The 11,172-nt window shown below is 51.5% G+C and overlaps 3 protein-coding genes across 3 annotated transcripts in view; 1 reads left to right on the top strand and 2 right to left on the bottom strand.

Annotated features, from left to right (window-relative positions):
• Window positions 1–2,309, top strand: part of LOC119336848 (65-kDa microtubule-associated protein 1-like) — a 4,951-nt gene extending 2,642 nt beyond the window's left edge. The window contains exons 5-10 of the mRNA XM_037608931.1: window positions 238–453; window positions 560–715; window positions 810–1,121; window positions 1,303–1,390; window positions 1,550–1,698; window positions 1,808–2,309. Coding sequence (XP_037464828.1) covers window positions 238–453; window positions 560–715; window positions 810–1,121; window positions 1,303–1,390; window positions 1,550–1,698; window positions 1,808–2,089 — 1,203 coding nt within the window. The 3' untranslated portion in view covers window positions 2,090–2,309. The remainder of the gene's footprint in view (window positions 1–237; window positions 454–559; window positions 716–809; window positions 1,122–1,302; window positions 1,391–1,549; window positions 1,699–1,807) is intronic.
• Window positions 2,303–4,488, bottom strand: LOC119336849. Its single transcript, XM_037608932.1, has 6 exons — window positions 4,199–4,488; window positions 3,792–4,109; window positions 3,459–3,692; window positions 3,187–3,300; window positions 2,696–3,091; window positions 2,303–2,607 (listed from the first exon to the last, which is right to left on the bottom strand). Exons 1-6 carry the CDS (start codon window positions 4,283–4,285, stop codon window positions 2,506–2,508), a joined length of 1,251 nt encoding a protein of 416 aa, XP_037464829.1. The 5' UTR covers window positions 4,286–4,488; the 3' UTR covers window positions 2,303–2,505.
• A 694-nt stretch (window positions 4,489–5,182) lies between these two features.
• On the bottom strand, window positions 5,183–9,357 carry LOC119336847 (pentatricopeptide repeat-containing protein At1g03540-like). Its single transcript, XM_037608929.1, has 3 exons — window positions 7,125–9,357; window positions 6,299–6,463; window positions 5,183–6,227 (listed from the first exon to the last, which is right to left on the bottom strand). The coding sequence occupies exon 1, from the start codon at window positions 9,325–9,327 to the stop codon at window positions 7,486–7,488; it is 1,842 nt and encodes a 613-aa protein (XP_037464826.1). The 5' UTR covers window positions 9,328–9,357; the 3' UTR covers window positions 5,183–6,227; window positions 6,299–6,463; window positions 7,125–7,485.
• Window positions 9,358–11,172: the final 1,815 nt, after the last annotated feature.

The raw sequence follows: 11,172 nt of genomic DNA, 5'->3' as shown, positions 1-11,172 counted from the left end.
ATACCCCCTTGGTGTTGAAATCTAAACTGTGGCATTAGCACATAATCATGTACTCCCTCTGATCCAAAGAAAGTGTCATGCACGGCAATTTTTTGGATCGGAGGGAGTACAGTATAAATGACCAAAGCAATAGGCTACTGATATAGCTGATGACAGTCAGTGTAAAGTCTGCGGTCTGAATGATTATGTAAAATCTCCTGACTTGAAATGACATTCTTAATTTATTTTGTATTGCAGAGTGATAGGTTGCACAAGATTCTTGACTTTGTGAGCTCAGTGCACGATCTTTGTTCTGTCCTTGGGATGGATTTCTTGGCCACTGTTACTGAAGTACATCCTAGCCTCAATGACTCTGTTGGTGCTCACTCCAAGAGTGTTAGTGATGAAACAATATCCAGGCTGTCTAAGATGGTGACCGAACTTAAAGAAGAGAAAGTTAAGAGGCTCGGAAAGGTAAATTTGCAGTGGAGCCTCCGGTTATTGCTTATCCTCTCTTTAGGCGTCTTTGATATCTTTTCATATGTGATCTTATTTCTGATTAAGTGCTATGCTCTCTTAGATTCAAGCTCTAGCTTCCCAGCTAACTGAACTTTGGAACTTAATGGATGCCACTGTGGAGGAACGGCAACTTTTTGATCATGTCACATGCAATATGTCCTCAACATTGGATAGAGTGACAGTTCCTGGAGCTTTGGCTCTTGATGTAATTGAGCAGGTTAAGATGTGTTTCTTCTCTCAGTGAGTTTGGTGTATTGATAAAGTAGTACCTTTGTTCACCCGTGAACTGACATATTTTTTGCACCCTAAAGGCTGAACTTGAAGTTGAAAGGCTGGATCAGCTAAAAGCTAGTAGGATGAAGGATATTGCATTCAAAAGGCAGACTGAACTTGAAGATATATATGCCCAGGCTCATATTGCAATAGATACTAGTGCTGCAAGAGATAGAATACTGTCTGTTATTGATTCTAGTATGTTCGAGCCATCAGAACTACTGGCCGATATGGAGAACCAGATACTTAAAGCAAAAGAGGAGGCCTCGAGCAGAAAGGACATATTGGAGAAGGTTGACAGGTGGATGCTAGCATGCGAAGAAGAGAGTTGGCTTGAAGACTATAGCCGGGTATGCAAAGTTTGTTATGTTACCCTTTTGCTGTCTCCATTTTAATGCTCGAAGATATCAAGTGTGTTTCCGGCATATGGTGCTCCTTTGCACCAGCATTGTTCTTCCAATTCCATTCCCCATGAAGTTGAAACCACTTGCTTGGCTGTGGACTCTCACATTGATGTTCTCTTATTGGCAGGATGATAACAGATACAGTGCAACTAGAGGCGCACATCTGAACCTCAAGCGTGCAGAAAAAGCTCGTGTTTTGGTTAATAAAATCCCAGGTATGTTCTGAAAATGGTTTCTTCCTGGGAATTGCATCACATTACCTTATGGCCGCTGGCTTAGGGCGCATTATATTACACATACTTGCATGATATGTGATGGGAACGTGAGTGCTAGTGCTAACCCGACCTAACTTTTCATGCATATCTTTACTGCAGCCATTGTTGACATGCTGGTGGCGAAGACCCAGGCTTGGGAACAAGAACACAACACATCATTCACCTACGACGGTGTCGCGCTTCTCGCGATGCTGGACGAATACAGAATCCTGAGACAGGAGAAGGAGGAAGAGAAGCGAAGAATGAGGGTTAGTATGCTTTTGTGCTGCTCCTTTTGTCCTGTCCAACGGCTATGTCCAGCGAATCATCTCTGCGTCCCATGTTTTGCTCAACTGTTCTATCTGCCGTTCATTCCAGGACCAGAAGAAGATAAACGACCAGCTAGCCGCCGAGCAGGAGAAGCTGTTCGGGTCGAAGCCGAGCCCAGCCCGGCCGCAGTCTGCAAAGAAGATGCCTGGCCCTCGGGCCAATGGCGGCGCTGTCAACGGCACACCGAACCGGAGGCTGTCGGTGCAGCAGCAGAACGGCGTGCGCTCGGCGAGCCGGGACGGCCGCAGGGAGAGTGTCAGGCCATCGGCGCCGGTGAACTACGTGGCCATCGCCAAGGACGACGCGGCTTCGCAAGCGTCTTCGACCTGACACCTGGCCTATCGGTGCCGGTCGGAGAAGTATAGCTGTGCAGTAGTCGGGAGATTATATAGAGCTTAAGCTTAGCTTAGCTAGGTGGAGCGAGAGTTTAATGTGACGATAGTCATGGCGGGAATCGCCTCTGTAACTGGATGGATCATGGATGTTCGTCTCGTGTTGTAGATCGAATGCAGCTGGTGCTATGAATAACTGACACTTTTACAATGTTTCATCACCTGCGTGCGTACTTTATTTAGTGACCAACTTTTACACGACCAACTTGTCAGTCTTGCACTTAAAATCAGCTCGAATCATCTAACACTTCAGCAACAAGCAACTGAAAAGTAAGAGAAAAATCATGGCGACACAAAGCTAACACAGCAATCAGGATCTGAAGAAGCTATGTACGTCACTCCACTGTCTCGGTTTCAGTAATCCGTCGGGGGCTGGCGGGGATCGTACGCCTCGGCCTCGGCTTGATGATCCTTCTGCAGCTGCTTCTCCTCCCTCTGCCGCGCCTTCTTGCTCACCTTGTCACATCAGAGCATTACGGAATCAGTACAGGGCATCACTGATGAGGCTAATCATGGCGGCGACTCGAGGGATGGGACTGCTTACCTTGTGGGATCTTGGTTGGAGCCGGTGCTCCGACGACGCGGCCGCCACCTTCCGGCGCGGCAGGTTCCTGCCCCCCCTGAGCCGGTTCTTGCCGGGCCTGTAGCAGCTGAGTCCGCTCCGGCCGCCGGCGCTGGAGCCGTCGAAGCTGATGGCGGACACGTCGTTGGAGCCGCAGCTCTCCTTCTCCTCGACGGCCACGTCCTGCCGCCTCCTCACCACCACCACCCGCCGCCCGGCAACCGCCGACCCGGCGTCCGTGGCGTTCTTGCTCGCGCTGTCGTCGGCGCCGGGCTCGGCCTGCCGCGTCGCCATCCACCGCTCCAGCCAGCTCCACCCCACGTTGAACTCCCCCTGCTCCGACCTCGACGACCGCTTCTTCGTGCCGCCGCTCCTCAGCTGCCGATCAAAACGAGTTTAGAAGCGACTCAGACCAAATGTAGACTACTCGATCGTTGCCTCAAAGCTCTCCAATAGCGTGACGATGTGCGTACCTGCTGTGAGAAGGCGTAGGCGAGGGCCCGCTCGCGCCGCGTGGTGGCCTCCATCTTGCTCTGGATCCTCATCCTCAGCACGTTGGAGCTCAGCGTGCTGTCGTCCCACTCCTCCTGAAACATCACATTTAGTTAATAATATAAGTTCACTGTTCATTTAGGTGCCAAATTAAGCCGTAACACTATTTTTCTTGACCAAAGTGATGCCATTGCAGTCAAGTCCCTGTGTGTGCCACAGTGTAGCAGCAGCAGCAGCAAAAGCTCTGCAGTACCTTGGCTCTGAAGACCTGGGGCCGCGGCTTCTGGCTCTGGCCCGCCCGGTGCTGCGCCGACACCGACGCGCCGTCATCGCTCAGCCGGAGGTTGCTCAGGGACTCCCCTACCTGGACCTCCACCGACGCAGCGATGGTGGACGCCGAGGCAGCAGGGCTCTTGGGCGCTTCACCGTAGCAGCACTCTTGTCCGGAACTTCTCCTCAGCTCCTCCTGCTGCAAGCGCCCCCTTTCCTGCAGCACGGCGAACGCACCATGATCTTCATTCAGGAAACGTAGCTAGCCAGACGCAGTCTGGGCTCTGAACCAGGATTTTTCATTCAGGAAACGCACCATGAACCTCCTGAATGCGGACTGGATCAGCGTCGCCGCCTCGTCCTCGGTGAACGGCTTCGTCCGCTCGCCGGGGCTCCACTGAGCGTGAACTTGTTCAGCGTGGCCGTGTGCGCCGCCGTTGACATCGCGGCGACGCTGATCGGCTGCCGCCGGAGCTTGGGCGTCCTGCGTCATGGTGCAGGTCTCGAAGCTCCTGGCCGAGACCGTCCCGTCATCGTCGTCCTCCCCGTCCTCGGCACCCGCGCCGTTCTCGTCGCCGCACAGGTACAGCCTCAGAGAGCCCCATCTCCTCTTGTGGTCGCCCGGGCTCCTTTCCTGCGAAGAAGAAGAATTTTTGTTCACACGTCAATGTCACATTGCGCGCAGTAGCCGCGCGACATATACTGAATGAGAAATGCACGCACGGTGTGGCCTCCGCGTCCCGCCGACGAGGAGGAGGCGCAGGGGCTCTTGGAGAGGACTCTCCGGACAATGCCGCCGGCGAGGCCCATGGCTCAACTGCACCGTGCCAAGGCCCTGACTCGCTGACGAGCCCGATCCAAGGCGACGGAGCCGTGCGTGTGGCTAGCTGGGTGCCCTTATAGGGACGGCACCACCACCGGGCTAGCGGCCATGGACTCACTGGACTCGCGCGGTACGGAGGTGGTGAATCCAAACAAAACAGGCTAGATGCGATGCGGTTGCTTTGGTTCGGTGCAACTTTGCGTGTGTAAAGGCAGGCGCAGGCGCGGGCGCGCGTTTGATTGGCGGATCCGCACACGCCGCGGTGGCCTTGATGATGACAGGGAGAGGCGAGGCGGGCGAGGCCCCATGTGTTGGGTTTTCTTTTGGGCTTTAGAGCTGGACCGGAGCGTCTTGTTCCACACTGCTCTCCCTCTTTTGGACATGTTCTAAAACGCTCTGATTCCCATTAAACTTCAGGGGGAGGAGGGGTTAGTGACTATCATCAGTTTGCATCCGGACAGTCACCGTCAGTCTATTCACTCATCATGAAGGGGCTACACCGATAATTCATCCTGGAGCCCGGGCTCATCTGCTCCCGCTCAGCAAAAAATTCAAAAAAAATACTAGAAAAATTCAAAAAATTCCAATTTTTTTTGTGGTGATAGATAATTTGACGCGTGAGGTGCGCCCCAAAATTCAACTCATTTGGACATCTGAGCAGCTCTCGGCAAAAAAGACAAATCGTGTCAAAACAGTGCATGAACAGTACACATTTTTACAGACCCTGATTTTGTCTTTTTTGCCGAGAGCTGCTCAGATGCTCAAATGAGTTGATTTTTGGGGCGCTCCTCACGCGTCAAATTATCTACAACCACAAAAAAATTTGGAATTTTTTGAATTTTTCTAGTATTTTTTTTTGAATTTTTTGCTAAGCATGGGTGCAGATGAGCCCGGGAGCCAAAACTCTGCGTCCCTACAGAGTACAGAGTAGAGAGATAGCGAACGAACCACCGGCTGTCGGCGTCTTGCCTGGGTCTGAGTGGGGGTCGTCGTACTGGTACAGGGTTCGGGGTACATACATGGATCTGTCGGCAGGAGCTTACTGACGAGTGATTGATGAGGAAATAACAGAAATTAGCGGGAAAGAATGTCCGGAGATAAAGGCTGTAGACGTGCACCCTTTTCCCACATGGCTTTGCTCGCCTCATCCAACCTAATCTTTTGTTTTGTTTGGCCTTGCTTGCTCCAGGGTGCACCCATATTCCCTTCCCTCTCTCTCCTACAGCCCTACTCTGAAACCGTAGCATGCTGCCGATTCCTCCTCATCATCATACGATAAAAGCACACAGGACAGCAAGCACACCAGGGTCGGTACCCGCCTGCCTGCCTGCCTGCCTGTTGACAGCAGCCAGCAGGATCTCAGAGCCCGGACCTGAACTCAAGTGAAGTCTCGACTCTGAACTGAAGCCTCGACCGTGGCCGACGCATGAATCCTGTGGCACCGGTCTTCATTTCGCTGTGCCAAACCCAAGCCAGTCGAAAAGCACAGCTCCGAGCCTCAGGTCGAACTGTGCTGACGGCGCAAATCCCTTGATCTGCTCCTTCAATTATAGTTCGTGGACGGGCAGAGGAGTAACGGCAGGGTTTTCACCGGCCTGGTCAGTTTTATCCGAGAGGCGAGAGTCTGAGAGCAGCTGAGAATTTTCCCCGCCGCTCCTGGCCGAATCCACCACCCGGCGTCGGCTGGTGCAATGGGGAAACCAAAGCAGAAACCGGGTTAGGGTGTAGATGAGCAAGTGAACGACGTACAACCGGTGAACTGGATGTCGCATCTGTCGGAGATCTGATGACATGAGCTACGAGTTTGAGTTTGACAGCTGGGTGTCCTAGACTGCAAGCCCGGGATGAAGCATCATCGACATAGGTAGACCAGCTGGCGTGGGCGTCCCTGAATTGTCCCTCGTTTCGAGCACATCTGACGTATGTATGCTGCAGTACCAATGACCGGTTATGCGGATCAGGCAGGGCCATCAATCATCATACTAAGTAGGAGTACTTACCAGTGGCTCCACGCCTTCAATCATTCTGCATCTCTGCTGCACCAATCACGATCTGCCGTGGGGTAAGGGCTCTCTCCTTGCATCCTGAGAGCATTGTCTCTCGATTTATAAGTACCACTAGATCAAGCACGGAGGTCATGAAATAACCAAGCATCGATCAAGCGCCTGCGAGTTAGCATAGGGCCATATGCTTCAGTTAGTATCATTGTCTAAGGCTTAACCCCCTTTTTTTCTCAAACACACATCAAAATGCATGTCGTTTGTATATATTCTCTAAAATGGCGTAATCTGAGGTTAAACCTATACATTTTCTTTGTTCCATGGAAGAGAATTGAGATGGTAGGCAATACAATCCTTGATATTATACATAGATTCTAATCATTACTACTTGTGACAACGACTAACAATGTTCTGTGATTTCAGTCTCATGAATGTCAAGAGGAAATAACCAGGAAGCACCGACTACTATTCCTCATTATCACCAAAAGAAGCTTGTCTACGAAAACTATTTACATGCATCAAACTTTACAACTGCGTTCAAATCAAGCATAATATGCAGGATTTTTTTTTAGATTCTTGCATATGCCATATATCTTAAAGATTAATTCAAGCTCAAGACACAGTGACACACAGATGCCTTTGAGAAAAAAAGAACACAAAACTACCCTAGAAAAATATTCTAAAATGCCTCTGCAGTTGGATTAATATAGCATGTTAGCCTGCTAGTAGCTACGCTATCCATTATTAATGGAAGCGAGCATTTTTCATCTCTCTGAGCAGAGACATAAGTAAAACAATTACAGAGCCAAGTACAGAGAAAACGTACTTGTGATTACAAGTGAAGCCAATAAATAGACAGCCTGTCTGAGAGTCCCACTTTTGTGTTACTGGTGGCTAAGGCCATCCCATCCAAGCCTGCCATGTCAAATAAGGGCATTGCACCCACATAAACACATATGCCGCAAAGCATATACGAATATATGTGCTCGACAAATTATTCATGTCTCTATCAACTGACGCGTTGAACTTTGCAAGACACCAGCTGGTATCAATTTTCAGGGATGCAGCTATAACAGTAGAGCATTTTGGGAACAATACATGCTAGAATTCATCCCAAACTCCGAATGACTCATAAGCCAATCACGGGACAGAATCGCCAACAAAAGCAGAGACAGAAAATGTTAAGGTCAGCTGTCATATGTGATGATGTCCTCAGAGGCTACTAGTTCTGAAGGTGCCCCATTAACATTTGACATATGTTGTTTGCTTCTGTTTACATCAATCCAGCTCATTCCGGGCTCCTTTTCGACCTTTCTTGATCTCATCAGCCTCCTTATCTCTAAAGCATCTTCCCACCGTCCAACTGTTCTGTACACATTTTCAAGAAGAACGTAGCTCAAGTGGTACTGAGGCTTTAACTCCATCATTTTCTTGGCAACCCTTTCTGCTACATCTGGGTTTGAATGTGTGGAAGAAGCACCAAGGATTGGTGCCCACAAGGACGAATCATCTCTGAAAGGTGACTTGTTTATCAGATCTTCAGCCTCCTCCAGAAGTTCTACTCTGCTGAGAAGATCAACAATGCAATTGTAGTGTTCGATTCCGGGGGCAATGCCATAGTCTTTGCTCATAGATTTGAAGTAGTTCCGTCCTTGCTCAACCATTCCAGTATGATTACACGCAAAAAGAACACCAATGAAACTGACGTAGTCGGGTTTCGCCCCTTCGCTGACCATCCGATTGAACAAATTGATAGCGTGCTCAGCATGGCCATTCTGAGCGAAGCCGCCGATCATGGCATTCCAAGTAATTGTGTTACGGACACTGCTTGCTTCAAAAACTCTATAAGCATAGTCTACAGAGCCACATTTTGCATAAAGGTCTACAAGTGCAGACTCAACAACCACATCTCTCCAGCCTCCACTCCTCAGAAACCGGCAATGGATCTCTTTTCCTGGCTTTACAGAAGATAGGCCAGCACATGCCCTTAGAATAGTCCCCAAGCTATATGAGTCGTCGCATTCCCTATCCATCTGTCGAAACAGCACAAGAACCTTCTCGTAGTCCGTGTTATTGCAATAACCTCCAAGCAACGCACACCATGAAACTGCATTCCTGACCTGCATCTTGTCAAACACCTTGCGTGCCTCCAACATCGCCCCGCACTTGGCGTACATGTCGAGCGTGCTGCTCTCCACAATCACATTCCCACAAAGACCACGGGTCAGTACCTGAGCATGCGCCTCGTGGCCCTGCCTCACCCTCTTCAAGTTTCCTAGCGCTGTCATCATTGAACCAAATGTGCAGCCATCCAGCTCAACCCCATTCGTCATGACCATAGTCCGGAACCATCTCACAGCCTCCTCAAACCAATCGTTCCGCACAAATGCTGATAACAGCGACGTGTAGCATATCCCATCAGGGGCGCGCATTTCCTCGAACGCCTTCCGTGCATCACCTGGCGAAGCCGCATGGCCGTACATGTCGACTAGCGCACTCAGCACGATGTCGTCGTCGCTGAATCCGCGGACAAGGATGCTCCCGTGGACGCAGGCGCCCGCGCTGCTGTCGTGGAGCACAGCGCAGGCCTTGACGGCGGCGGAGAATGCGTGGGCGTTGGGTGAGACACCGTCCGCGCCGGCGGCCATGGACCTGAGCGACTGGAGCGCGCGGCGGGGAAGCCCCGCGCGGAGGAACGCGGCGAGGATGGAGGAGTGCGCGACGACGTCGCGCTGAGGGAGGTCGTCGAACGCCCTGAGCGCGTGGGGGAGGTGGCGCGGGAGGCGGACGTAGAAGGCGAAGAGGGCGTTGGCGAGGTAGCGGTCGTTGAGGAGACCCGCGCGCGCGGCGCGGGCGTGGAGGCAGTACCCGAGACGTGGCGGCGGGTGGCGGAGCAGGACGGCGGCGAGGGAGAGGGGGGACGAGGCGTGCGCGGCCGCGAGGCGCGCCGCGGCGGGTAGATCCTGGGCGTCGAGGAGGCGGAGCACGTCGCGGTGGGGCGCGGACAAGGTGATCCTCGGTGGTGGCATCGGGACGCGGCGCTCCAGCCGCCGGGGCGTGGCGCGGTGTCCCGGCGTCGTGTTCTTTTATTTTTCTCGCGGAGGAATGCAGTGCACAAGAGAGACTTGAAATTTCATAGTGGACTTTTCATGGGGCCGACCGATTGAGGCCAAAATTACCAGTACTGTTTTTCTTTACCCTTGTATAAGGACGAGATTTTCTAAAAAAAAAAAAGATGAGACTAGCATGAAATGGCCTTGCTTTGAAAATATTTCAAGATCTGGCCTTTTTTACCAGGCGTTGACCATGGAGATAGCCCCGTAGTCCCATAGCCGCGACTTTAGGCGGTCAACGAAGATTTAAGTATCCGCGGGGCCGTGGTGGCACCCGGCACATAGGCGCAGCCCCAGTCGGCCGCCTCCCAACCCAAGAATGAAGAGGAGTTCTCCCTCTCCCAACTCAAACCCCCTCTAATCTACCTGGAGTCGAGTGTTTTTACCGTGGATCTTGCTCCCTTATGTTGGCTGAGGTATTCTCCTCCGGGTTTCTTTGAGTGTTTTGTTTAAGAACGAAGTGGAATGGAATGTCATGGTTTCATTCGGGAGAATATCAGGTGTCAAGAGAGTGTTGGGGAACGTCGCATGCAATTTCAAATAATTTCTTATGATCACGCAAGATCTATCTAGGAGATGCATAGCAACGAGAGGGGGAGGGTGTGTCCACGTACCCTCGTAGACCGAAAGCGAAATCGTTAGGTTAAAGCGGTTGATATAGTCGAACGTCTTCACGATCCAATCGATCTAGTACCGAACATACGGCACCTCCGAGTTCAGCACACGTTTAGCTCGATGACGTCCCTCGAACTCTTGATCTAGCAGAGGGTCAAGGAGAGTTTCGTCAGCACGACGGCGTGGTGACGGTGACGGTACGTGATCCGCGTAGGGCTTCGCCTAAGCACTACAACGCTATGACCGGAGGAGTAAACTGTGGAGGGGGCACCGCACACGGCTAAGAGAATAACTGTTGTACTTTGGGGGTGCCCCCTGCCCCCGTATATAAAGGAGGGCAGGAGGAGGCCGGCCACCAAGGGGCACGCCAAGGGGGGGGAGTCCTACTAGGACTCCACTCTTAGTAGGATTCGGCCCCCTCCCTTTTTTTTCCTTTCTCATGGAGGGGGAAGAGGGAAGGAGAGGGAGAGGGAGAGGGAAAGAGGAAAGGGGGTCGCGCCCTCCCCCCTTGTCCAATTCGAACTCCCTTGGGGGGGGGGGGGGGGGCGCCACCCTGCGGGCTCCCCTCTCTTTCTCCCCTATGGCCCATGAAGGGCCATTACTTCCCCGGGGGGTTCCGGTAACCCCTCGGTACCCCGATAAATATTCAAAACGTCCTGAAACCATTTCGGTGTTCGAATACCTTCGTCCAATATATCAATCTTTACCTCTCGACTATTTCGAGACTCCTTGTCATGCCCGTGATCTCATCAAGGACTCCGAACAATCTTCGGTCACCAAAACACATAACTCATAATACAAATCGTCATCGAACATTAAGCGTGCGAACCCTACGGGTTCGAGAACTATGTAGACACGATCGAGACACATCTCCGATCAATAACCAATAGCGGAACTTGGATGCTCATATTGGTTCCTACATATTCTATGAAGATCTTTATCGATCAAACCGCAATAACAACATGCATTATTCGCTTTGTCATCGGTATGTTACTTACCCGAGATTCGATCGTCGGTATCCTCATACCTAGTTCAATCTCGTTACCGGCAAGTCTGTTTACTCGTTCCGTAATGCATCATCCCGTCACCAACTCATTAGTCACATTGCTTGCAAGGCTTATAGTGATGTGCATTACTGAGAGGGCC

This window comes from Triticum dicoccoides, chromosome 7B (genome assembly GCF_002162155.2).
Source record: "Triticum dicoccoides isolate Atlit2015 ecotype Zavitan chromosome 7B, WEW_v2.0, whole genome shotgun sequence".
Taxonomy (NCBI): domain Eukaryota; kingdom Viridiplantae; phylum Streptophyta; class Magnoliopsida; order Poales; family Poaceae; genus Triticum; species Triticum dicoccoides.
The sequence above is the reverse complement of the archived record's forward strand: the minus strand, read 5'-3'. Positions and strand labels throughout refer to the sequence as shown.

What these genes read in the sequence shown, in the direction of transcription:
- LOC119336847 (XM_037608929.1), bottom strand. Translation starts at nt 9,327, where the DNA reads ATGCCACCACCGAGGATCACCTTGTCCGCGCCCCACCGCGACGTGCTC.
- LOC119336849 (XM_037608932.1), bottom strand. Translation starts at nt 4,285, where the DNA reads ATGGGCCTCGCCGGCGGCATTGTCCGGAGAGTCCTCTCCAAGAGCCCC. An exon ending in CGGGACGCGGAGGCCACACC is followed by an intron (nt 4,110 to 4,198) that starts GTGCGTGCATTT and finishes TCTTCTTCGCAG; the next exon opens with GAAAGGAGCCCGGGCGACCA. An exon ending in TCCAACCAAGATCCCACAAG is followed by an intron (nt 2,608 to 2,695) that starts GTAAGCAGTCCC and finishes TGATGTGACAAG; the next exon opens with GTGAGCAAGAAGGCGCGGCA.